This window comes from Artemia sp. Qi Xiang Cuo, chromosome 13 (assembly GCF_049724085.1).
Source record: "Artemia sp. Qi Xiang Cuo chromosome 13, ASM4972408v1, whole genome shotgun sequence".
NCBI classification, from domain to species: Eukaryota; Metazoa; Arthropoda; class Branchiopoda; order Anostraca; family Artemiidae; genus Artemia; species Artemia sp. Qi Xiang Cuo.
Genome location: NC_142806.1, coordinates 61,111,319 through 61,138,188, shown reverse-complemented (window position 1 = coordinate 61,138,188; position 26,870 = coordinate 61,111,319). Strand labels below are relative to the sequence as shown.

At 34.4% G+C, this 26,870-nt stretch overlaps 1 protein-coding gene across 1 annotated transcript in view; it reads right to left on the bottom strand.

Annotated features, from left to right (window-relative positions):
• Positions 1–26,870, bottom strand: part of LOC148945509 (putative phosphorylase b kinase regulatory subunit beta) — a 152,442-nt gene that overhangs the window by 37,564 nt on the left and 88,008 nt on the right. Inside the window, exons 17-20 of the mRNA XM_089099598.1 lie at positions 24,473–24,632; positions 21,414–21,516; positions 11,614–11,772; positions 4,218–4,420 (exon numbers count right to left, since the gene is read on the bottom strand). Of these exons, the coding sequence (XP_088955724.1) occupies positions 4,218–4,420; positions 11,614–11,772; positions 21,414–21,516; positions 24,473–24,632 (625 nt within the window). The remainder of the gene's footprint in view (positions 1–4,217; positions 4,421–11,613; positions 11,773–21,413; positions 21,517–24,472; positions 24,633–26,870) is intronic.

Sequence of the window (26,870 nt, the reverse complement as noted above, 5' to 3'; positions counted from 1 at the left end):
GAAAAAAACAAGAAGCACCTCATCTAGAACTTTACCCCCAGACATTTGTGGATTTAGCAAAACTTTCCTGTATACATCATAAACCATTTTGATCACACTCACTGACGAGAGCAGCTTAGCGCAACGGAAGCGCGCTGGGCATGTACCACGGAGGTGGATGGATCGAAACTTCATCGAACCTTGCTGGGCCTAAGGCCTAGCGCTCTTTGGGATAAATATAAGGAAATACAGGAATTAAGGAAATATAGGAAAGAGAAGGAAATATAAATGATTTAACTTAGTTTTAGTACCCTCTTCTCCGTTTTTCATAACTAGAATTGACTCCTTTTCATGCCAAATAATATCCGTGCAAACTCCCTCAGACCCTGTATATTCTGTCGCTTAAACAGGCACTCTAAATTTGCTCTGCAAAGGGGGAAAAGTTCACAAGAAAACTATATAAATTAAAACGTTTTATATAAAACTATATAAAATAAAAAGTATTATAATCAACTTGTTTTTAGCCAAAAAGATTCGTAAGGTGAAATTGTCAGGAATTTTTTATTTGACCAGTTCGAACCCAAATCCTTTGTTAGGACTGCGCTCAAACTGATAGGAAAAGAAATAACCACTAAACCCGCGACTGCAGGGAAGATTGTACAGCTTAAACATGGCTCTTGATATGAATTCTAAACAGGCAAAGATTGTAAAAATTCAAACAGAACTGAGAGGCTACCCGGAGCTGCAATGAACAATTTTTTGGCTAAAAAAATTCATTGGAAATTTTCATGTCGTTGTTTTTGCTCGACAGATTCTTTTGAATTTAAATGATTCAAAGTCTTTGCAGAAGTAAATTACCCTAAGCTAAGAAGATAGGGTGACAGGTCCCCACTGGACCTGACACTTCTGAGAAAATAGGAATCCACACAACTTAGTTGAATGTCAGAAATTGTGTAGAATTATACAAATATTCTTAAATAGTTAATATTTTCTTGGCATCTGGTGACCAATAAGCAAGAACACTATAATCGATACTTTATGTTTTGTTTATGATGCTCTGACATCAAGAGACAAATCAGCGAAAATCTCATTGATTTCTAATTTCTATCCTGTGGGAAAGTATAACGTTGCTAATACCGTTATTTTCTTCGAAAAAATTAATATTATAAAAAATAACCGACTGTTAATGCTAAGCCATCTTTGGGCTCCACTGTTGACCAAATGGCTCAATTTTTTCCTTCTTCTTTTTGAAGTGATTGTATGATCTTCAATTGTGTCTTTGTCTTGGGCCGAAATACACAGTCAGATTATCAGCTCGCTAATAGATCCACGTGGACGCTATGATCTTTACGTACAGAACAGAATCAACATAGCCCAATCCATCTTCTCTCAACTCCGCCGCCGTTTGTGGAACCGACAGGAGATCTGTATGAAGACAAAAACCTGTGTCTATAAAGGGGCTGTCAGATTTGTAATCTTCTATGCAGTTAATAATTGGCCGCTGAAGGCGCTTCATCTCCATGGTATGGAAGTCTTTGACCATCGTTGTTTACGAAGAATCCTGAGGATTCGATACTCCGACAGAATCTCAAATGTTAATGTGCGTCGCCGCTGCTATAACATCAAGCCCACAGTCATGATTGTCAAACTAAGAAGACTGCGTTGGCTTGGACATTTCCTAAGAAGACCCAAAGACCGCATCATCAAGCAAGTACTTCTAGCTGTTCTTTTGCCAGACGGGCGCAGTCGTCCTTTCGGTCAATTGAAGAATTGGTGGGCAACTGTCAAAAACGACCTCGATACCATTGGTGGATTTTGAAAGTTTGGTGGAAAGTAGAAAAGTTGCTGGCTCCGGCTTTCCGAAGAGCTGGCACAAGATAGCAACAAATGAGAGTCACCCACACGGAGTCTTCTACATGCCAGATGATTACTTACTTGTACGTCCCGAAGGAAGTACAAGTAAGTAAGTTGTCTTCATTAGTATTTATTATTGTGGGTAGTGCACGTTTTTTGTTTTTGTTTGTTCTTTGTCTTCAGTCCTTTTGTTTTGTATAACAACAACACAATATTCTTTCAATCATTGAAATTTCACTTACAGCCTTATCTCTTTATATTTAGGTGGGTTAACACTATTCATCGTGTGGCGATAATATTTACTTTACTTAAGTTGCTTTTTTTCTTTTCTTCTGTTACAAATTCTGTTTCTGTGGCTGAGTACAGAAAAAAACAGCAATACATTCTGAAAGAAGGCGAATAGAAAAAGATATTGACCTAATTTACTAAAGAAAAATATAATACCCAAAAACCTAAAGAAGCCAAGGTACAAAAGAAAAAAGACAAAATCATACACAGTAAATCCCACATTTTTAATAGGACCATCCATCCAGTTACGCAATTGACTGTGATCGAACTCTACCCACTTACATCTTGGGGGAGGAGGGCACTCCAAAGACTCTATCTTGGTTAGAACTTTCTTATCACAAAACAAAATCATAAACAAAATCATTTCTTTCTTCTTTCTTTCTTCTTAACGGGGCACTCACCGATCAAACAGAAGAGTCTAAGGCTATAGCTTACTGCAACCATTCAAATATTCCGTCAAACATAATTATTCGACATAGACCATAACTGTATTCTTTACATAGGATCTCTTTGTAACCAGAGTTTAAGCTACCTTTCAATATTGAATCTTTTTGCTCGTTTTTCTCTTTTATTATTCTGTCTTAATTTTAGAGCCACTAGTCAATCACCTTCAAAAACATAAAGAACAAACTTCTTTAGATAACAAGAGACCAGTGGTTCCAATTACGAGGGTGGCATTTAACCCCTCCCCCTTAGATTTTTTTTGTCTCCTAAATATTTCGAAAAATACTTTTTTTGGCATTTCCATTAAAAAAGCTTTTTTTTTGTATTTTCATTGAAAGAGAATTCGAAAAACAGCAGAATTGCCCCCAAAAACGTTTACCCCCCGTCCCCTCCTACAATTTCGTGGAAGGGTGCCACTGACAGACACCCCATTATAGCAAGAAGGATCGATCTCTGCTTAGCATTATGGGGCCCGGGGTTGGATTTCGGCTGCCGCAAGTCCTGGAATTGCCTGGAGATTATGCATTAGCATCTCCAAGCAGTCAAACAAGAAGAAACAGAATCGAATAGGAGAGATACAGATAAATACCATTGCCTTCCCCCACATTGCCTTTCGGTGGATTGAAGAGAGGGAAGGGGACTCTTCCTACTTAAGTATGCGCCTTACTTATATATAAACAAATCTGTTGACAACTAGCAGCTGTCGTTCGGCAGAGACAAAGAGAAAAGGAGTGCCAGAAAACAAAATAAAAACACAAAACAAACCACAAGTGCTCAAATGCATGTTTGAAAGTTCAATTTACTTTATTTTTCAATTCATCGGCTTTTGTTCAGGTATAATTTTTCCCTCATTAAAACAAAAAAAAAAAGATATCAACGGAGTTTCCTATTTCAAAATAGTTCATTTTTGACTCTTGAAAAATATATACAAGAAAAATATACGAATTAGTTTGGGATTTCAAGCAAGGGCCTCTCCTATACAAAAGCCTTCATTGGGCCAATCAACACCTCAGTGCCCTCTGATTTTTATTAAACTATGTTCTTGGAGAAGGGGTGTTGCGTTGTAAAATACCACAAAAATTTAATTTTTAGAGAGTACAGATTTTATTAAGGTACAGATATCTTCGGCTATTGTCTGGCATCATTGGCACCCACTATTAGTTATCCAGAGTAATACAAATTGACGTATGTATCGTATGTGACGTATGTAAGTATGTATCGACTTTAAAAGTCACAGCAGAAATAATTTTTACGAAGGGGTGAGATCACCCCTTCGACAACAGTCAATCCATACGAAAAATCGGATGTTGAAATTTACCTTTATATAAAAAAAAAAAAAAAAAAAAAAAAAAAAAAAACAACAACAACAAAAAACAATATCAAACATGGCATCAACCAATTATACCCAAGAGAACTGTTTATATATACTTTTATTATACCCTTTTCCTTTGATGCTCATCGTAGTGTTACCTTTCGCGAGTTCGGATTTAAAAGTGGTGTTACAAACATTCTGAACTAGCTAATTATTGTACTTGATGGTAATCAGTGATTCGTAAATATATGTAAATGGAAGCTAATTAATTAAAAAATTTAAGTCCGAAAACAAATACGTTTTCTTAGCAAGAACTTCAAACAAAAGCAAGAAATCATACCCAATTCGTATTTTTAGAATTCCTGAGAACAATTCTGGATTTGTGGCAATCAGACGGCCACAATAAAGCAGAACTTCCTGCTGCAGAACGGCCTGCATCAGATCATACGGTGCTACGTGTTTGTACAGCACTAACTGAATTTCCTTGGGGGTCATAGGCTTATCCAAAACTATCTCTTCTTTTCCAATTACTCCTACTGTTAACTAAAAAGAAAAACATTAAAAGAGAAGCTAAGAGGAGAACCATAGGTAGTAAACTATTTGGTATACATTTAGATCTTATTTCTTTTACTGTAGTTTCGCTTTTATTTTCGAAATAATTCTAATTTTACGAGTAGAAGCCTTTTAATATCTTAATTTGTTATGTCAAGCATACATGGGTATCAATTTATCATTATTCCAACAGGGACAGGGTATCATAATTTAATATATTTCAATGTATAATATAATATAATATAAAAAAAAAAAAAAAAAAAAAAAAAAAAAAAAACGGCTCCGTAGTTTTTAAAGCCTTTTCGTGAGCACTCCTAGTGTTCTACTTCTTACTCTTAGCTAACAAGAGAAGTATAAAATGAGAAGCTAGAACCATAGTTAATAAAACAACAGTCATAATAAATGAACTACCTTTAGATTTGAATACTTCGATACGTAGAAACTTAAGAGTTTAATATATTTACATTCTTTTTGTAGTTCAGTATATTTTATTACATTTTCATAGGTCAATACATGGAAATAATTGGCAATTAAATGTTTATGTTATAAAAAAATACAACGTCAATATTGGGAATACTTGGGAACTCCTACAGAAATAAGTGCCATTCACGCCCCAAATTATTAGGTAAACTAGATATTTACTACTACTACTACATTAAAAACTCACCGCAACACAAAGCCGCCAGAGGCCAAGAGCTACGTACACTCCTGCTCCATCTCAATATATTCAAAGCCTCCCTCTTTACACCCTCCCAGGAAGTTCTCATTTCCCTTAAATCTTTTTTTACGGCATCCTTCCACCCGAACCGTGGACGGCCTGTTTTCCGTTTAGCCCTAGATGATTGGGCGAAAAGGAAAATCTTGGGCAATCTGTCATCCTTCATCCACAGAGCGTGCCCTAGCCATCTCAATCTTTCTCTCATTATAGCCCTAGAAAGCGGGTGTTGAGCTACTGTTTGAAATACGGTCTATCAGTCGGGTACCCAAAACAATCCATAGGCAAATTCTATGGAAACATCTACCAAATCTTCCTCCGTATTTTGAAACACCCATGATTCAGACCCATATTTGACCACTTTCATCACTGTAGCTTCTGTAGCACTGTGTCGCTTATCTTCCTATTCTTCAACTGTGAAAAAACACTCTGAGCTTTGGCTATTCTACTTGTAACATCTTCACAGTACCTACCGTCTTTACTAGTAATTAATTAAAAAAACTGTTTCCACAAAATAAGTTTTCAAAGAAAAGTAAAGAACTCCATTAAACAAAAATGAGCAAAAATAAAATCAAATAATCTACCAAGCGTGAAACTACCGCAAATCAGCATCGATAAATAAATGAAACCCAAAACCCAAAATAACCAAGTCAAACCCAAAACGAGCAGAAATTAACATAAGTTTGGCTCAAAACCCCTATGCCTTCCCAAGGCCAGAACAAAATTTGCACTTTACTGAAAAAAATATAAATGTTTTTACTTTTATAACTTTAATAAATCAAATAATATTAACATTTTGATTACTAAATATCAGCATATGTATATTAAACTGACAATGCACAATCATTTGTATTTTTTTCAGTAAAGTGCAAATTTCGGTCTGGCCTTAGGAAATCTTGATTTTGATTGGATGTGTTTCGGGAAATGGTGGGCGTGGAAGGGGTGTTAGTCACCTTCCAATCACTTTCGACTATTAAAAAGGGCACAAGCCACTCTAATTTCCAATTAAATGAGCGCTTTTCGGACTTTTTGCGAAAACTTCTTCGATACGAAGTGCCCTGCTCTAAAGAAAAAAAATAATAATAAATAATACATTGTTCCAACATCGTTCTTATATGCCCCCAGGCCATAACTTGATACCCTTGCCCTGATGGTTGTGGGGGAGTTTCCTCCTCAAAAACATATTTTCTATCTGGAAATCAACTACGCTGAACAAAATGGCTATCTCAAAATTTTGATTGGATGTGTTTGGGAGAATGATGGACGTAGGGGGGGGGGGGACTTTTTGCCCTCCAATCACTTTCGACTAATATAAAGGGCACTAGCCACTCCAATTTCCAATCGATTGAGTCCTTTTCTTAGTTTCTACAACAACTCCTTCGATACGAAGTGCCCTGGTATGGAAAAAAAAATAATACATTGTGCCAACATCGTTCTTTACTTGGTAATATTTACTTTACTGGTAATATTATAGGCAGCGCAATCGGGCTGCCCAGTAATGAATAGTCAAAACTTCAGTTTGAAGTTACTGATGGAGAGCTGTGGGAATTCGAATCAATTAGTCAAAAGGGTTGAATTAAGAAAGGGTTTCACTATGTGGTTGCAAGTCAAATTTTTTAAAAGAATTAAATGTCATCCGAAAGCCATCTCTGATGAGATTTTATTAGTAGTAGTATTTTCTTTAACACAACATCCTCTTGTATAACTGCTATATATTTTTTATGATCCAAATTTGCATTTTCTACTCACAGCATGACCATCCTAAGCCGTTTTACGAACGATATGTTAGTTTTGGGGTATTTTCCATATGATACAGAAATAGCAATGGAATTAGCGAATAGGTAAAACCACCACGCATCTAACAATGATGGTGACAATCAGCGGGATGGTGAAAGAGACTTAGACCCAAAAAAGTTGTGCCTACTCATACTTCGAACCAGGGCATCAAATCAAGACAATGTAGGAGGGGGGGGGGGAGTAATGTATTTTGCAAAGTCTTGAGAGGGGCAATTTTGTTGTTTTATCTATTTTTTTTTTACTAAATAAGTATTTTCTTAACGACGTATATTTTAATTCTTTCAGACAATTTTGATTTGGCGTGATAATTCAAAAATGGCACATTTCATTTACCACTAAAATCAAGCACCTTTTAAACGAGTTTTTTACAACTTTCTATTTGGAAAGTCGAGTGAATAATGACTACCAAAAAACAATTCTTTCTGACAATTTTAATTCTTTCAGACAATTTTGAAATGGCGTGATAATTCAAAAATGGAACATTTCATTTACCTCTAAAATCAAGCGCCTTTTAAAAGAGTGTTTTCACAACTTTCTATTTGGAAAGTCGAGTGAATAATGACTATCAAAAAACAATTCTTTCTGACAATTTTAATTCTTTCAGACAATTTTGAAGTGATAATTCAAAAATGGAACATTTCATTTACCTCTAAAATCAAGCGCCTTTTAAAACAGTTTTTTCAAAACTTTCTATTTGGAAAGTCGAGTGAATAATGACTATCAAAAAACAATTCTTTCTGACAATTTTAATTCTTTCAGACAATTTTGAAATGGCGTGATAATTCAAAAATGGAACATTTCATTTACCTCTAAAATCAAGCGCCTTTTAAAAGAGTTTTTTCAAAACTTTCTATTTGGAAATTCGAGTGAATAATGACTACCAAAAAACAATTCTTTCTGGCAATTTTAATTCTTTCAGACAATTTTGATTTGGCGTGATAATTCAAAAATGACATATTTCATTTACCTCTAAAATCAAGCGCCTTTCAAAAGAGTGTTTTCACAACTTTCTATTTGGAAAGTCGAGTGAATAATGACTATCAAAAAACAATTCTTTCTGACAATTTTAATTCTTTCAGACAATTTTGAAGTGATAATTCAAAAATGGAACATTTCATTTACCTCTAAAATCAAGCGCCTTTTAAAAGAGTTTTTCCAAAACTTTCTATTTGGAAAGTCGAGTGAATAATGACTATCAAAAAACAATTCTTTCTGGCAATTTTAATTCTTTCAGACAATTTTGATTTGGCGTGATAATTCAAAAATGACACATTTCATTTACCTCTAAAATCAAGCGCCTTTCAAAAGAGTGTTTTTACAACTTTCTATTTGGAAAGTCGAGTGAATAATGACTATCAAAAAACAATTCTTTCTGACAATTTTAATTCTTTCAGACAATTTTCATTTAGCGTGATAATTCAAAAATGGCACATTTCATTTACCTCTAAAATCAAGCGCCTTTTAAAAGAGTTTTTCCACAACTTTCTATTTGGAAAGTCGAGTGAATAATGACTACGAAAAAACAATTAAGGACCCAAGGAAAAATGATTGAGTTACAATAGACCTTTCCACAAATTCCGATTTGAAATTGACAATAACCTTCAAGAATAAGCAATGGCAGCAGCAAAAGCTACAGCCTAGTAAAGAGCAAATCGCAACCCAAAAATTAAATTTAGCGGAAAATAAAAAAACTTATTTTGGAATAAACTTTCAAGTGTAAAAGAACCACCATTTAACAATGATTAGAGTTGTAACTAATATCCAAGTTTTTACAATTAGTTGTGAAGTAATAAGCGACAGGTTATCTGTAACAGCTAAACCAGAACTTTTTTCAAGTTTTTATTAGGTTGTGGAACGTCAAAAATTCGAACACATATTTTAAATACTGTTGTGCAAGCTTTTGGTTTAGGATACAGAAACTACCAATATCTTTTCTTCTCTGGATTCTATAAATCTCTTAGAAGACTTCGGGTATGACTATTACCCAAGTTAAGCTTAAAAGGAAAGAGTAATGAGACAACAAATTTATGGGAATTTCCAAAAAGACCTGGAAAACTCTCGAAAACAGGAACTCGAAAATTAATGAAAGTCCAGTTTTGGAACCACCCTGGTTGAAAACCCTAAACAAGAGGCTATGAGCCACCCATCTTGAAATACAAGGAAAATCTTTGTTTTCATGGGTAGCAGTGATGTGTCTTCCTTTTTTATCTTTTTTCCGCGAACGCCGTCTAAACTGCTAGTTGGTACAACAAGCTATTGATAAACAGGTCCAACATCTCAAAAGTCATTGAAAATGTCAAACGTAGACTGATTCTTGTAAACACAGTTATGTGATACTTTTTAGATATTTTACACTATGCATTGTCTTAGGATTCAAGAAAATAGTAGAAAAGTTGAAAAGTAGAATAGAAAAGTTGATTTACTCGACTGGTCCCATCTGTTCATTCAGTGATTTTATTTGTAATATTTTTCTTTTCGTATGTTTGGATCCCTTTTTAGTTTTCACTGTTACTTTAGTTGTTGTAGTTTGTTTCTTTTCTCCTTTTTTCTTAAGTGTCTTATTGTGTGTTAATTTGACGGGATTTCAATAGCAACGAAATGAAAAAAATATATATAGAATCCGCAAAAAATACATATGCTTCCTTAAAAAAAGCAAGAAAAATTTAAATTTATGCTGGAGAGGAATTACGACAAATGAAAAAACAAAATGTAAAATAAACATAAATTGGGAGAAAAAAAGTACTGTAGCCAGAAAAGAGTCAAAATAAAGTTTTGTATATTTTGGTTTTCAGTAGGAGGAGGAGGGATCCTTCAAATCAGTCTTGGATGCCACTGGCAGTTAGGTCTTCTCTTTAATGATATTTAAATCTATGAGGAACAGTCAATCAAATCTGACTACAAAAAATGTTGAATGTTTTACCATTGTTTATTATATTTTCAATTACTTATTTTGTCTTGCTTGTTCCTTCTTTTTATTTTTTTTCAAAAACTAGTTTTAATAGTTTTGCTTGATATGTTCAGATTATTCAGTTAGCAATCAGTTAAGCCTCTAGTTAGCAACTATTAAGGAACTAGTTAAGCAAATAGCTACCAACTTGACTAGGACAACTAGCTTAACATGAACTCATGTGGTAACTGGAATATTTCGTTATATCGACTCTTTGCTGTCGCACCATAATATCACATATATCAAATTAAACGTAAATTAAATTAAAATCAAATAAACTATAATAATATTTAAAGTAAAATCAGCCAGCAATGTCTTAAGTTACTTTCTATTCGTGCATTTCTATTAAGTTCAAAATGCTTCAAACGACTGAAATTCTAAATCAAAGTAAAAATCCTTTGGAATTCGTGGGTGGTAGTAGTTTTGTAGCCAAACCATTACATTTGCAATAGACGGGAGTGGGGGGAGGGGATCAATAAACACTTCTCATATACCTATTTAGAAAAAGATTTCAAGGCTAGCAGAAGTTACAATTACAAAAGAGATTAACAAAAACTGAAAAATACAAAAATACCTTGATGCATTTTTCTTAAGGAAAAAATCCTCGAAAAGAAGCCATGATACTTTTTTGGTTTGGAGTATGATATGTGTACATTCGCTTCTGTTCAAAAGTAAAAGAGAGTAACCTTATTGCCATGGGAATGCCTATAGACCATAGAGATCCTCCTCCCCAAATAGATTCAGCGAAAAATAAAAAAAAAAGGCTCAACTTGGAATGATGTCATAAGAGGCATATAGGCATAGCATATCTATTTGCAAAAACAAAGGTGTGTGTGTGTGTCTCTTTGTTTCTCTCTTTCCATTCCTACATTGAGAACAAAAAACAACAACAACAAGAAAAACAGCTAAACTAATAAAGATAGAAACATGAAAAATTTCGGAGAGTAACTCTATGGCCTTGTAAATACATATAGACCCACCCACCCTCATATAACGAAAAAAATCCAAAAAACTGACTTCAAATCACAAGATTACGGAATGAGTAAAGGGATACATACCAACTATACATAGAATACCAATGGTACATAGTACAGATATATGCAACAAGAGGATACTCAAAAATAAAGAATAGAACATTCTAAAATAAATCGACTATTTGAACTTTTAAGATAAAGGTAGAGCCTCCAACGTAGGCTCATTACTATTAAAAAGTTATCTGTTAATAATAATTACTATTAACGTTAATTAATAAGTGTTAATTACTGTTAACACTTTATCTGTAATACCTTCAAAATGATGTACCACATGTGATCACAGAAGGCCATATTTGGATTAAAATCGCCAAAATTACATAAAAAATAACCAAATCCTGAAATTCAACTAAATTTGACGATGTTGACAATTGTGTCAACCCTGCTCATAATCAATTATATCAAAACATTTCCTTTAAAAGACTCGAAATATTAATAAGTCAATTATCTGAAAGCATTCAAAATTATGCCAAAGCATGTTTTTTTCAAGTGACTAGAAAAACAAATTTATTAATTTTCGATTTCAGGGAAATGAAAATGAATTGTTCTTTTTTTCGATTTTTAACTAATCTCTTTACTTTCAACAATAAATATTTCACTGACAAATCAAAGAATTTCTTAAAATTTGCGCTATTCCATTAAGCAAAATAATATAGGGATTGGGACAAAACCTTTTCCCCGAGAAAAGCCTTACCAATTTCCCGTTGACAAGAACGGTCGTGATAAATGGTGAAATAGAATCAACTAGCTGTTCCAAAATAGAAGAACAATATCGGACAACGGACCAGATCCTAACAGAGCCAGCACGACGTTTGACATCAATCATTCGGTCTCGTAGGGATTTGTTCTCAATCTGAAAATGCATTTCATTTAAAATGACAATGAAAGAGCACTAAACATGAAATAGCCTTTTCGTGTAGGAAATGGTTTTGTTACTAAACCAGTTTAAGGACGAAATAAAATCAGGAGATTTTAGAAAATCGGAAAATCGGAAAATTTCAAATCGGAAAATCGGAAAGGAAAATCGGGAAACTAGTCTTTGATAAGACTTAAGGCGAGACACTACTTTTAGTCTAATAACGACATACTGGTTTGAGACAAGAATTTATAAAAGGCATTCTGTTCTTATACATATACATATACTATCTTTATATATGAATAATAATTGTGTAGGTATATATTTATTCTATTTCTCGAAAATGACTCCATATTTTTTCGGCAAAATTGGTATTTAGGGATATTTTCAAACAGTTAGTCGTAACGAACTGTGAGAGGCGACCCGGCTCAATAGTAACCGAAACTCTAAAAAACGGAATTTTGATACCAATAGATACATCAAAAGAATCAGATTTTTATGTTGATTTCAAATATATAAGTTTCATCAAGTTTAGTCCTATCCATCGAAAGTTACGCGCCTGAGAAAATTTGCCTTATTTTCGAAAAAAGGGGGAGACACCCCCAAAAACTCAAAGAACTCTAATGAAAATCACACCATCGGATTCAACGTATCAGAAAACACTACTGCGGAAGTTTCAAGCTCCTATCTGCAAAAATGTGGAATTTTGTATTTTTTGCCAGAAGAAAGATCACGGATGCGTGTTTATTTGTTTTTTTTGTTGTTTTTTTCCAGGGAGGATCATATCGATCAAGTGGTCCTAGAATATCGTGGGAGGGCTCATTCGAACGGAAATCAAAAGTTCTAGTGCCCTTTTTAAGTGACCAAAAAACATGGAGGACAACTAGGCCCCCTCCCACGCTCATTTTTTTCCCAGAGTCACCCGATCAAAATTTTGAGACAACCATATTGTTCAGCATGGTCGAAAATATAATAACTATGTCTTTTAGGATAATTTAATCCACCAAAGTCCCCAGGGGAAGGGCTGAAAGTTATGAACTTTACCCAATGTTTACATATAGTATTGGTTATTGGGAAGTATACAGACGTTTTCAGGGAAGATTTTTTCTGGTTTTCAAGGGTTATGTGGGAGGATCTGTCCACAGAGGAAGTTTTCATGGGGGAAGGGACATTGCTATGAAGGGGGAGCCGGATTTCTCAGCATTATTTAAAAAAACGATCAGAAATTAAATTAAAAAAAAAAAATTTCAACTGAAAGTAAGGAGCAACATCAAAACTTAATACGAACAGAAATTATTACGTATATGATTGGGTCCGCCCCCTAGTCAATACCTCGCTCTTAGTACTTAAAAGTTTTTAGTACTTTCATAAGAACTATTTATTCTAATTAACGGCCTTTGTGATTAAGGGGTCATTTTTAAAGAATTGGAACAAAATTCGAATTTTAGCGTAAAGAGCGAGGTATTGACTAGGGGGCGATCCCCCTAATATACGCATTAAAAATATATGAATATAGAAATTTGTTACGTAAGTTAATTCGTAAGTTACGTATATTTATTACTAATAAAAACGTTCGTAAATAAAATTAAAGAACTTTCGAGAAAGCCATTTAATCAAATAAAACTAAAATATTAAAGTTTTTCTGTATATACAGAGAAAACTGTATATACAGAAAACCGAGAAAAACCATTTTATGAAAAACGTTTTAAGTTGTTTTTCGAGAGGGCTGAGCAATCCCCATAAGAATAAATCACAGGAAGAGACACAGTTCACGGTACAAAATAGTACATAGTACAAGGATGTCACACGGTACACTCGGACGGCTCAAAATGACGTACCAGCCAAGCTGATAGAAAATACCCAGGAGTAACACAAGCAAAACCGACAGCGCGTTAGGGATATTTTCAGGACGAAATACTCCTAGCAAAAACTTTGTTTCTATATAAGTCGAGCAGTGAATTGGTTCGATTATAGTGAAAAAAAGGCTTGGGTATGCAAGAATTGAAATTTAAAACGAGCGAAATTACACCGCACTAAACAAATATTTTCAATGTTAGTATATTAGGTAAAGGACAAAAAAAAATTCCAAAATGGGTTTAGTAGAAGGAGGTGGGCAGGGCTGTATTTACAATGAGGTTTATCAAGGCTGTTGCCCCAGGGCGTTAAAATTTAGGGTGCTGCAAGAAAAAAAAGGGTATTAGAATTTTTAGGAACGACATTTAGAATGACAAGTCATTTTTTCAGTTTGGAATAATTTTTTGCATATACTGAAGCTTTCTTAAAGCGAGATTAGGGCGGTAGATCGTAGAGAAATTTTTCTAAAGTGCTTCAAAATTCTTCAAGATTTGATCATGGTTTAATGTCAACAACTATTTCATATAACTATCAACTTCGGAGGGGGAGGATTATAAAGTGAGGGCGCTAATAATATATGCATAAGGGGCGGTACAAAGTCAAATCTGGCTCTGGAAATGGGTAGCTGCAAATCCCCGTTAAAACATGATAATTTTTATTCGTTAAGTTTTAGTCGCATAATTTTTTGAGTTTTAGTCGCATTTTATTCCACTTCATTTTTTTTGTAACTTATTTCAGAGCACTTTTTTCTGAAACCTTGTGAGATGTAGGCTATTTCAATGCGGATATAAATAGCGCATTTTATTAAGCGTGTGCAATTTTATGATTATTTTTTTTATGCGGAGGAAATATCTTTTTTTTCGGATCCACTAAGGAAAACAATTGTTTTCCTTATCCACTAAGGAAAACCATTGTTTTCCTTTTTTTATGCGGAGGAAATATCTTTTTTTTTTCGGATGCACTAAGGAAAACCATTGTTTTCCTTGTCCACTAAGGAAAACCATTGTTTTCCTTTCTTTTTATGTGGAGGAAATATCCTTTTTTTTCGGATCCACTAAGGAAAACCTTTGTTTTCCTTATCCACTAAGGAAAACCATTGTTTTCCTTATCCACTAAGGAAAACCATTGTTTTCCTTTCTTTTTATGCGGAGCAAATATCTTTTTTTTCGGATCCACGAAGGAAAACCATTGTTTCTGGATAAGTGTAAACTATGTCAAAGTTGGTTATTTAAAACCAAACTTGGGTTGGGCATTCACCTGAGGCCAAATGAAAAACAGGTCGTCCCAAGGGGTGGGATGAAGTCCCAAAAAAGGATTTAGAGGAAACTGGTACTTTATGAGGGTGGAAAGAGAATGAAACCCTGAATAGAACGGGCTGGAAGAGGAACATGCTCAACTGTGTTGGCCTCAGGCAGCTTGGTGCTACAATAAGTTTTTAGTAGTAACAGCAATAGAAAAAACTTCAATATTTCATCTACAATATGTTCCAGCTCTCAAATTTCAATTTATCTTACTAAGGAACACGGTCACTCATTGCTAAATATGTATGGTCAATGTATGCATTAAGTTAGTACTAACTGTTCTATACGTCGATTTAAAATATTCCACTTTTTTCAAATTGAAGGCATCCACGACAAATATTTTTCACAGAAATACCCACTCGATTTAACAAAATGGAGAGGGAAGACACTCAAATTAAGTAATTAGGTCTATTTATAATTAGGTAATTATAAATTACCTATTATAATAATTACCTAATAATAATTAGGTAATTATAAATAAGTAATTATGTCTATTTATAAACCACGTTAATGAGAAAAGTGTGTTCGAACTTTGCATTTGGTAGGTTACCAGTTACTTTGAAGGTTACACAAAATATAAAGTACAATTTAAAACATTAAGTAATTGCTTTTAACTATTTTAGCTAAATAAACTATGCATAAAGTGGAACTACAATCTAAAACATATACTATAAACCACAGCCATCATTACTGGTTACATAACATGTAAACTGGTACAGCTGATTGCATGGGCGTAGGCAGCATCTTGTGTAGGGGGGGGCAGCAGCGTCGGGGATGGCGGGATAAGAGGTCTTACTAATAGTTCCCGAGGTCCTTTTAATATAGGTCTTTAGAAACTAGTCATTCTATATATCACTAAAACTCGGCCTTTAACATTTTCCATGTTCTACTTTTCCTGCAACAGTATAACATAAGAGACCCACTATCCTACTTCCAATTTCCAGAAAATATAAACACCACAAAAGCGATTTGACACAAATCACATTATGGTTAGATAACAGCTTCTTCTAAGAATTCAACTCAAAAGTTTACAGTTGGGCAAAATTAAATATCAAAATTTGTATAGGGGAGACCGGTCCGCGTTTAGCCAAAGTAAACAGTTTCAATATAAAAACCTATGGGGCTTCTGGTGGATTATAAACGCTCTGAAAGATGGCAGTGTATGTTTTCAAAATGTCTGACCTTAAATAATACTTTTACCAAGAATATCAGATTGAATCAGGTTTTATGGTGATTAACTCTGGAATTTCGTTCAATTTTGTCTGAAAGCCTACTCCTAATTACGAATACTAGAAAACTCGCGTTGTAAACTCACACTTTATTCTCTTATTATTTGCCTGTTTTTGGCAGCTTCCGAGACGTGCCATCTTCACCAGTTTGCTGTTAGTATTTTTTCATCCCGTGGGATAGTGAACTCCCATGTTCGGCAACAATACCCAGGGTAAATTCGGCATGCCGTACCAAGGTGTTCAAAAGTGACCTATGCTTGTATAAGCTGTGTAAACAGCATATTTAAAGGTTGAAGGCAAGCTTAAAACCCAAAACTGTGTTATTTCTGGCGTTGTTTAATCCCATCAGAACAGTAAGTGAACTTAAGTTCTATTTTTTCCTGTTAAATTTCATTCAAGATAAAAAAGGTTAAAAGTAAAACAGAAGAGAAAAGAAAGAAAGGTGGCTGTGATCCAGAAGAAAATAAAATAGCAGTTTTTTTTTGTCTTATTCTACAAGAAGTCAGTTGGATTCTCTGGAAGTACCATGGGTGTCCCTAGAGGAACGCTGCAAGACTACATAAAAAAAAGTTGAGAAGCTGAATATCCCTCTAAAAAGTCTGGACCTGAATTTCTTTACACCCTGTTACAACACACGATAAGTATTTACAGAGGAACAAGAATAAAGACTAAAAACTTACTTGAAAACGATAGCTGATATGCTATCGACTGTATTCCCCTAGAAGCGTGTAAATTTGCATGCACTTTTATTAAGAGCATTTCATTATTAAGAGCATAAAAGGACCGGATAACGGAACTGCAAAGGCAGTGGAGACAGTGGAGGAATTACAGGTAAAGATTGGTACCGTGGTTTTATGGATTGCCTTAAAACTCTATCAGTAAGAACGCCAAAAAGTACAAGCCTATGACGGACAACTGCTTTCAACTGTCATAGTTTAGGAGCTTTCTTTAAGAACCTGGATTGAGGCCTGTATAAACTCATGTTTAAACCACAAGACATTTGAGGTTTTGACGAATCAGGTCTAAAAAAATCCACAAGCCTCCTAAAATCATTGCACAACGAGCCCCCAAGTAAATAGGGAAGGCTTCATCAGCCGAAAGAGGTCAGTTGACCACAACTGCTGCTGGTGGCAATGTGTAGGGAACACAGTCCTTCCTCTACTTATTTCCCCACAGAAACAGTGTCCGGAAACTTTACTCAGGGGAGCTTTACCAGGAACCATCACGATCAGCTCAGAAAATACTTCTGGCTGGATGACTGCCTCTCATTCTTTGCTTTACTTGCAGCATTTTATCAGTCAAGTCAAACCCAAAAAATCAACTGGAAAAAAATTTGAAAAAGTCAGAAGTGCTCACTGACACCCCCATGAAAGAATGCATTACTGTTAGGATAAAAGCTGTATCTGCCAAAAAGCCCTAGTCCTGGAATGGAAGAAAGTCAGACAAGTGAAAAGACTAAAAAGCAAAAGGCGTGTCTCTCGCAACAAGAGTTACAGTTAGAGTGACGATTCTGACGTCGATGATTCTGTATACAACAACTCTTCAGACCCCAGCATAGACATTGAAGACAAGCCCCCTACCAGCAACTTCTAATTTGACACTGAGAAAGTCAAGGCTGGTGATTACATTCTGATTGAGCTGAAGAGCAAGAAAGGGAATTCTGTTCACAATATTATCATTATCAAAAAGTAGCAACTGAAGAACTTAAGATCCACTTTTCAAAAGAGACTGGAGCAAGAGACTTTGCGCTAACTGGCGAGATGGATAGTGTCTTAAAGACAGAAGTTGAAATAAAATTGCCACCACTGAAAGGTAGAACACCAAGATTAGCGGAGCGGCTTACTTTTGGTGTTGATCAGTCAATGTATAATTTGAAATTAATACTCTTTAGTTTTTTTTAAATCTTAATGAAATTCAATTTGTAGTTTTTTATGCTGACCATATTCTTTCTTAATTTTATAGCCGAAAAACAAGCTTTAATGTTCCCCTGGTCACTTTTCTTTTTCTTTTGTCCGGTGGCCAAACGTAAGTCCGAAACGACCGAACCAGTGCCGGGGTGGCCCAGGTTTGGCGCTCCTGACCACTTGGATAGAGGCATCCAGGTGGAAAAATGGCGGAGTATTTCTAATTGTCTTTTTTAAGGATGGTATTGAATGAGTTACTTTTGCGTTGGCATGCTCAGCAACTTCTTATCGCTTGAATCAAATCATGGAGAATTAAACAATTCAAAATCAGCCGATCGTGTGTCAGTCTCCTATCTATATATCGGACTGAAAATCAATATTGAAGATCGAAACGTAAATGTTGATATCGCAAGCGATATTTGGAAATTTCTGTTTATTTCCAGTTTTTTTAACCATCTACCAGGTAACATCCAACAAAAAATTCCAACATACGAAAATTTCTCGCTAATATCTATCGTAAATTTGAAGTTCTAGGGGGGGGGCGACAGCGGCCCTCCCCTGCCCCCCCTTCCCTACCCCCAGGGCGGTTTGTAATTTGTTTAAAAAATACGGCAAATATCCTGTAAATTTAGCGGATCCATGAGATTCATTTTAAACATGGGGAACTGGCACTCGGCATTGGCACAAAAATCTTCATAAGAAAAACAGGGTAATACTTAAGGAGGACTGCTTTAAAACAAACATAGGTACTTACCCCTAAGAGTACTTACCTCAGTCCTAAGGGCCCTTTCCCTCGACTTACCCCAACGCCCCCCTCCCAATGGAGCAATTTATCCCAGTTTACATATTGCCATTATATTTACAATATTGCAGCTCGTTTCTTCTAGCCATTTGAACCAAATTCTTTAAAAAGCCCGCTAAAAATACAATTCAAAAATGTGTTTCGCGTGAGTTGTGTAATAGATTTCGTTCCTAGTCTATATTCATTACGCTAGAAGCCTTTAAAAGCATGTTATAGGAAAAGAAAAAAAAAGCTTTGACACATTTGAGTGGTTACATGATAAGCATATAAAATTTCCTCCAGTCTTCAATTCTCAATTCATTTTCCCACATGACGAGCTTGAGCATTCACTGAATATACACGTGTTCACTACGGTGTGTTAAAAAAAGAAATAGTTTTGTACCAAGACAAAAGTAAAAGGATGCCCCTTCACATACTTATCATGAAGATATGTTACTGACATATTCTTTTTCGTAAGAATCCCATCAAGGGGGTACCAGGAGCCTTTGGAAATGCATTATTCTGACTATAAAGCCTTTTGAAAAATGTTCCAGTCAAAAGGTACAAGGATTAAATTATTCAAATCAAATCAAATACTTCAAATTTCTGCTTGGAGGAGTCCAAAAATTTCGTCTATAAAATATTAGTTTGCCCGTTGGTTTGCTTCTTTGCTTACCTTTTTAATTAGCAAAACAATAACAGACACATTATCAGGCGGCATGCTCAGACGCATACTTCAAGAGGATTATGTTCGCAAAAGCTATCGGACATTCTTCAAACCAATAACAGACCAATAACGAAGCACAGAAGATTGTATGCCAAAGATATTCAATCAATCACCAAACTAATAGCAGACACATGTTCAACTACTTGCTTCACGGAGGTCAGGCTCATGAAAATTGTCGATCCATTTTCAAGCCAATAACAGGCACATCCTCATGCATTTTCAGGTAGAATGTGCAGATTCAAGATTTATGAAGATCATTTTGTAAAGAATACTGGTCCATTTCCAAATCAGTAGCAGAACAACAACTCAAATGAGAAAATCATGCCTCCAAAAGTTATTGACGTATCTTCGAAAGATATGCATTAAGGGAGCATATCCAGGCGTATTCTTCAAGAAGACCATAATCAGGAAAATTATCGATCCATCTTCAAACCAATAGAAGAAACATGCTCCAGTGGTTTAAGGGAGCAGCATCAGATATATGCTCAAGGAAAATTATTTTCATAATAATTGTCGATTTCCCTTCAACGCCATAATTAGACACATAATATCATACTCCCAAACGTAACCGATGCATCTTTAGCAGAGACATATTCACGAAGACATTCAGACTTCAGGAAGATCGTCTGCATAAGAATAGTGAACCGTCGTCAAACGAGTAACTAGATGCAAATCAAGTTCATAAGGTTATCGGACCTTTTTCAACACCAAAAACGGACACATATTCACACATCTACCTTAAGCAGGGTCAGAAATGTGCTTCATGAAGATCAAGTTCACAAAATTATCAATCAATTTTCAAACCAATAGCAGAAGCATATTCACGTATTTTCAAGAAGCAGGTTCAGAAGAATCTTCAGGAACGTCACTGAAAGCCATCTTCAAACCAATAAACAGACCAATAAGTGAACGCAAAAGGTAATGCTCACAAAATACCACAGAAGTATATTCACGTATCTTCAAGAAGCAGGTTCAGAAGAATCTTCAGGAACGTCACTGAGAGCCATCTTCAAACCAATAAATAGACCAATAACTGAACGCAGAAGGTAATGCTTACAAAATACCAATCAATCTTCAAACCAATAGCAGAAGCATATTCACGTATTTTCAAGAAGCAAACTCAGAAGAATCTTCAGAAACGTCATTGAAAATCATCAATCTATCTTCATATCAATAAATAGACCCATAACTAAACGCAGAAGGTAATGCTCACAAAATACCAATCCATCTTCAAACCAATAGCAGAAGCATATTCACGTATTTTCAAGAAGCAGATTCAGAAGAATCTCCAGGAGCGTCACTGAAAATCATCAATCTATCTTCAAACCAATAAATAGACCAATAACTGAACGCAGAAGGTAATGCTCACAAAATAGCAGTCCATCTTCAAGCCAATAACAGGAGTTTACACTAACTACAGGATTTCAGGAGGCGAATGCCTATAATAAAATGGGTTAAAGAAGAAAGGAGAAAAAAGAAAGGTTAGTAGGTAAATATATAAAGAAGAAAGAAAGAAGAAAGAAGAAAGAACAGGAAAGAAGGGTTAGTTCTTCTATAAAGAAGAACTAACCTTTCTTCTATAAAGAAGAAAGGTTAGTAGGTAAGGCAAGTAAGGTTAATTAATTTTTAAATGAATCATTAGAAGTTTTTTAAGCACCAAACTTAACTTAGTTATTTTTTTTTTACTCTTTCGTTAAATATTAGCTTATAATTCATTTTTTAAGCCACTGATGTTTTGACTCCTTCAGTGAAATATTAGTTCACATTGACTTGTGGCATCCGTTTCTTCATTGCCAAATAATTGTGCAAATTTAGAAAGAAGAAGACGATTGACAGTCTTACCTGGTAATGCATCCCTTCTCTTCTTATCAAAATGGCCAAAAGGTCTGCCTGACCTTTGAATGTACTAGCCAGTTTTAGAGCTTCTAGGATATCATACGTACTCCTGAAAAAAAAATATAATAACCTGGAATAGATTTGGAGGTTATTACTACTATGTTTTCTGGGATATCTAAGTTAAAAAAAAATCCTAATTCGTTATCACAAATTCGCATCTAAAGCCTAACAAAAGAAAAATGTATCAGCAACAAAATGCTAATTTGGTTTCAATCATTTACATCTAAAGCCTTACAAAAAAAAAATCTAGGAAGCAGCAAAAAAACTAAAAGCCTATCCACTGGCAATCAAACAAGGCTCATTAAAGAGATACCACCAGCTTATGAGTTGGGGCACCCCCTCCCTCCCAAAGTGTCTGAATACCAATGGGGACGCTCATGGGAGTCCTAGTTCTGCTTTAGAGTAAAATTATAGAGAAATAGAGTGGAGGCCCTAGTTGGTCAATCATTTTGATCAAAAGTTTCCGTCAATCGATTGACGTGTGCTTCAATCAACCTTCAATCTACCGTTCAATCTCGACCAAAGCTTATCTACATCTACCATACTACTTTTGATCAAAATGATTAAGTCATTCAAACTTCCAATCAATCACCGTCAACGCTTGACTTCAAGCGTCAAACAGGTTCCTAGACGGTAATCATGCTTGACTCTATCGATTGACGGAGACTTTTGATCAAAATGATTGACCGTTTAGAGCCTCCTTAAAACCTGTTGCGACTCGAAAACTTTTCGTTCTTTTTACTGGCTTAATCCGGGTTGCAGCGGTAGCTAGCAACCTAGTAAGAGACGATCACATCCAATGTTAAGAAATATAAAAACCCATAACTCCTAAAAAAAAGAGTTAGATCAAAACAAAAACTACACCATTGCCTTCTCCGAAACCCCTATTCAGGAAATTTTCTGTCTCTTGGCTTGAACAGCAAGGTATTTCTTACAAAGAAGCAGTTGGGTTTTCAAAAGGCGAATTCATTTATCACCCCAGGGATTGCGTTTTCTAGTCAATCTGGATTTATTACTAATCTTTGGTTAACTTTGGTTAACCTGGTTTTAATAAGGTAGGGCCATTTTGTCCCCAGAAATAAGGAATATTGTGACTGGCTTGCGTAAATATGTCGAAAAAACGAGTCAGAGCGAACTTTTAACGCAGCAGTATAGAAATGTGAGCATTGCTCACAAAGCAGCATTGCTTTGTGATGTTAACTTTACTTCTAGAAAAAAAGAACAATTTTGATTTTCTTTAAAGTAATAGGATTGCTACATGTATGATCAGGCTATTTCTCGGAATTTCGATTACTCAGTGCATCTAGTGACCAAAAGTCAGAACTCAAATAGCTACGGACGTTCTTAATTTGACGAACATTTATTTAAGATTTAAAATTTGATAAAATTAAAAAAATTTAACTTAATTTTAAATTTTAATTAAATTATTAAATTACTCTATTAATTATTGTTAAAATATTCTAAATTATTTAAATTAAATTTAATTTTAAATCGAATGATCAAAAGTGATCAAAAGTCAGAACTGAAATGGCTATAGACGTTCTTAGTTTGACAAACATTTATTTAAGATTTAAAGTTTGATTAAATTAAAAAAATTAGACAAAATTTTAAATTGCAATTAAATTATTAAATTAATTTATTAATTATTGTTAAATTATTCTAAGTCATTTAATTATTTAAATTGAATTTAATTCTAAATCTAATTTTTAAAAATTAAAATTTATTAAATTCGATGTCATTAAAATATAATACAGAGGATGTCACACCGATATTCTTATCCAAGTATACTATATACTCGTAATAACCGAAATAAGGAATAACAAGCTTGACCATAAGGCCACACTTCAGTTAGTGCAGTCAGTCTAGACTTCCTAATAAAAAAATTAATGAACAAAGAAATAAAATTCACATAAAAGATACAATATAAAGGGGATTGATCCCCAATAAAAGAAAAACAACCCGAGATTTAACTAACTATTGGTGTTTTTCAATTTAGCTTTGTATATCTATTGCATTACGTCTAAGGCTATATCCAGAATTTTTGTTTGGGGGGTTTATTTTTTTCTAGGGACAGGGGGAGGGGGGGGTTACGCAAAAAAACTTTAAAAATGGATCAAAATTTGTTTATATCCATTTTTGTTGCGTTTTCACGAGTCAGACAAAACTTTTAGGGGGGAAGGGGTCAAATCCCTAACCCCCTCTCCTCAAATACGGCCTTCATTACGTCCCTAAGGACCAAAATTGTGAACTTGAAAAACGTAGTTTTCAGAAATTTAATTTACAGCATAGGTTTTCCGATGTTCAAAAACGAAAACATTACTTTACCTATTTCGTCAAACTTTGCGTAAAATACATTTGTAATTTTTGTGTTTTTGGCATTTTTCCATATCAGTAATGTCAGCAAGAAAATCCAGCAAGTTCACGAAAAGGCTACGTCTCAGATAGAAGGCCTGATGAATATTGCTAGTCAAAAAAGATATATCTTAAGAAGCTGTCAAAAACTTTGGTTTTGGAAATATATTTTCTATAAAAATTGGATAAAGAAACGAAATTAATATTAAAGTTGAAATATAAACGAGTATACTATGATATATAGATCTCTAATAAAAGAAAAAACACAGATATGTGATTATTCTTAACAAGTTATTTAATTTTTAAAATTAACTTTGTATAATTATATTGCGTCCCTTTAGATGAAACCAGAGGTCTAACCGACCTACATTTCAAATTGTCTATTGTTAGCGCCCGAAGCATATTACTAACCAACCTTATTCCTCATTAGAAAAGAAAACAACAAACCAAAAGAAAATAACGAACATAATTAAAAAAATTAATTAATAATTAAAAAATTATAATTAAATTATAATTAAAAAAATTAATTACAAAAATTAAAAATTAAAAAAAAATTAATTAAAAAAAATATATATATATAAATTAGTTACTTGTAATTTTGTGAACTTTTTAAACCGACAAAAACTTTATCATACTAACTAAAAAGCACTCACTTATTGACAAATGATGAAAAGTCTGTATCCTCTTCAGTGTATTTCAAAGCAGTCGGGACGTCTGTCAAACTTTGATAGCCAATGTATTCATGTTTAAGCTGAGTGAACGGTTGGACATTCAATCTTTCAAAATCTTCGTCGCTGACAAAATCCAAATGCTCTAAATTATTTCATTAATATCAGATATTAACTATTTTTCTACAAGCCAAACAATAAATGTCGTTATTAACTAAATACAGCCATAGAATAAACAACAATAAACAAATAACAATAAACACCTAGATAATGTGGTTTGCAACGGTCAGCAACACGGCGGATGGCAACGCTGCCATTGAGCTTGAGCGTGGTCGGTTTTGAAGTTTTGACTAGACCCTTTTGAAGGCTACAGCCTCTACTGAGGATATGTACAAGGTCATTGACCATTTCTTTTTGCATGTGATAATGCTGTTTCCAGAAGTGTGTTAGTTGCATTTACTAAGCACCCGCATAGCTAGTTCAAGTTTTAATCCAGCACTAGCAATATAAGATCAATTAACTAAACACGCTCCAAATTTTACTATAAAGAGGTGAACCCAGTATTTCCTTCAACAAAATTTTGCACAGGTAAAGATCCCAAAATTGTCAAAATCCAATCCAAAAATTTGCACAAAATCCAAAAAATTATGAAAAATTATGAATTGTTCGCTAGTATCCGTCGATGGCAGTTCATAATTTTTTGGATTTTGTGCAAATCGCGGATATTGGCGAATAACTCGCTTTTAGGGTTGTTAGGTATTTGGTTTTAATTCTTTTAATTTTTGGCTTTTATTGAATTTTATTCATCTTTTAAGTTTTTGGTTTTTTCTTTGGTATTTTGGTTCTGTTCACATTGACTTTCCGCGTTTGTTTTTGGATACATTATTTCGTTTCGCGCTGAAGAAGAGAGGCGTTTGTCCTCCTGAAATATTCGCTTTGTTGTGTTTTTTTCAGTACTTTCATTTGGCCTATAAAAAAAACCCATTTTTGCTCGTTTTTCTTTCCCTTTGAGAACAGCTTGGAAAACAGTTTCGGCAATTTTCTCAGTAGTTTTAAAATGTCGGGTACAACTTTTAGGCATGGTAAAGGCAATATTATTAAGCAAATATTAAGCACTCTAAGATTTTCAAGAATTCATCTTCGAAAGTGAAGGTAAAACAAATTTCAATTTTGCTAATCCACCCCGTCCTAGCCGAGTGGTTGGCACACTAGACTTACAAATCTTATGCCCCTGGGCAGGTGTCATGTCATGGTGCTGTGCTAAGTCATGGTGCTATGTCATGGTGCTGTGATTATTTCGTTTGGGGAATCAGCGGTGTGAATCTGTAAGCTGAGCCAGATTCAACCCTACACCCCTAGCTTTTACGATTTTTCCTGAGGAACGACTGCACAAGCAGCGTCTTAGATGCCTTTATTTAGCTTCTATCACAAAGAAAAAGTATGTCCTCCTACAATAATTATGTTTATAATTTATCCTCAGGAGTGGCTGCACAAGCAATGTCTTTAGATACCTCTATTTAGCTTCTATCACGAAGCAAAAACCTGCTATTACTGCACATACGAATAAACACATAATTTTAACTTTATTATAAAGCTTGTCCACCAACAATACTTATATTTACGATTTTTCCTCTGGAGTGACTGCACAAGCAGTGTCTTCAGAGACCTTTATTTAGCTTCTATCATAATGAAAAACCTGATATAACTGCACATAAGAAAACAATATACATAGTTTTAACTTTATTCTAAAGTAGGTCAACTAACAATACTTATGTTTACGATTTTTCCTCTGGAGTGACTGCACAAGCATCGTCTTTAGATACTTTTATTTAGCTTCTATCGTAAAACAAAACCTGATAATAGACAAAAATAAATATGGTTTTAACTTTTTTCTTAACGTATGTCCTCCAATAATACTTATGTTTATGATTTATCCTCAGGAGTGACTACACAAGCATCGTCTTGAGATACCTCTATTTAGCTCCTATTAAAAAGCAAAAACCTACTATTACTGCACATAAGAAAATAATACACATAGTTTTAATTTTATTCTAAAATATGTCAACCAACAGTATTTATGTTTGGGATTTTTCCTCTGGAGTGACTGCACAAGCATCGTCTTTAGATACTTTTATTTAGCTTCTATCGTAAAACAAAACCTGATATTAGACAAAAATAAATTTGGTTTTAACTTTTTTCCTAAAGTATGTCCTCCAATAATACTTATGTTTATGATTTATCCTCAGGAGTGGCTGCACAAGCATCGTCTTTAGATACCTTTATTTAGCTTCTATTACAAAGCAAAAACCTGCTATTACTGCACATGAGAAAATAATACACATAGTTTTAATTTTATTCTAAAATATGTCAACCAACAATACTT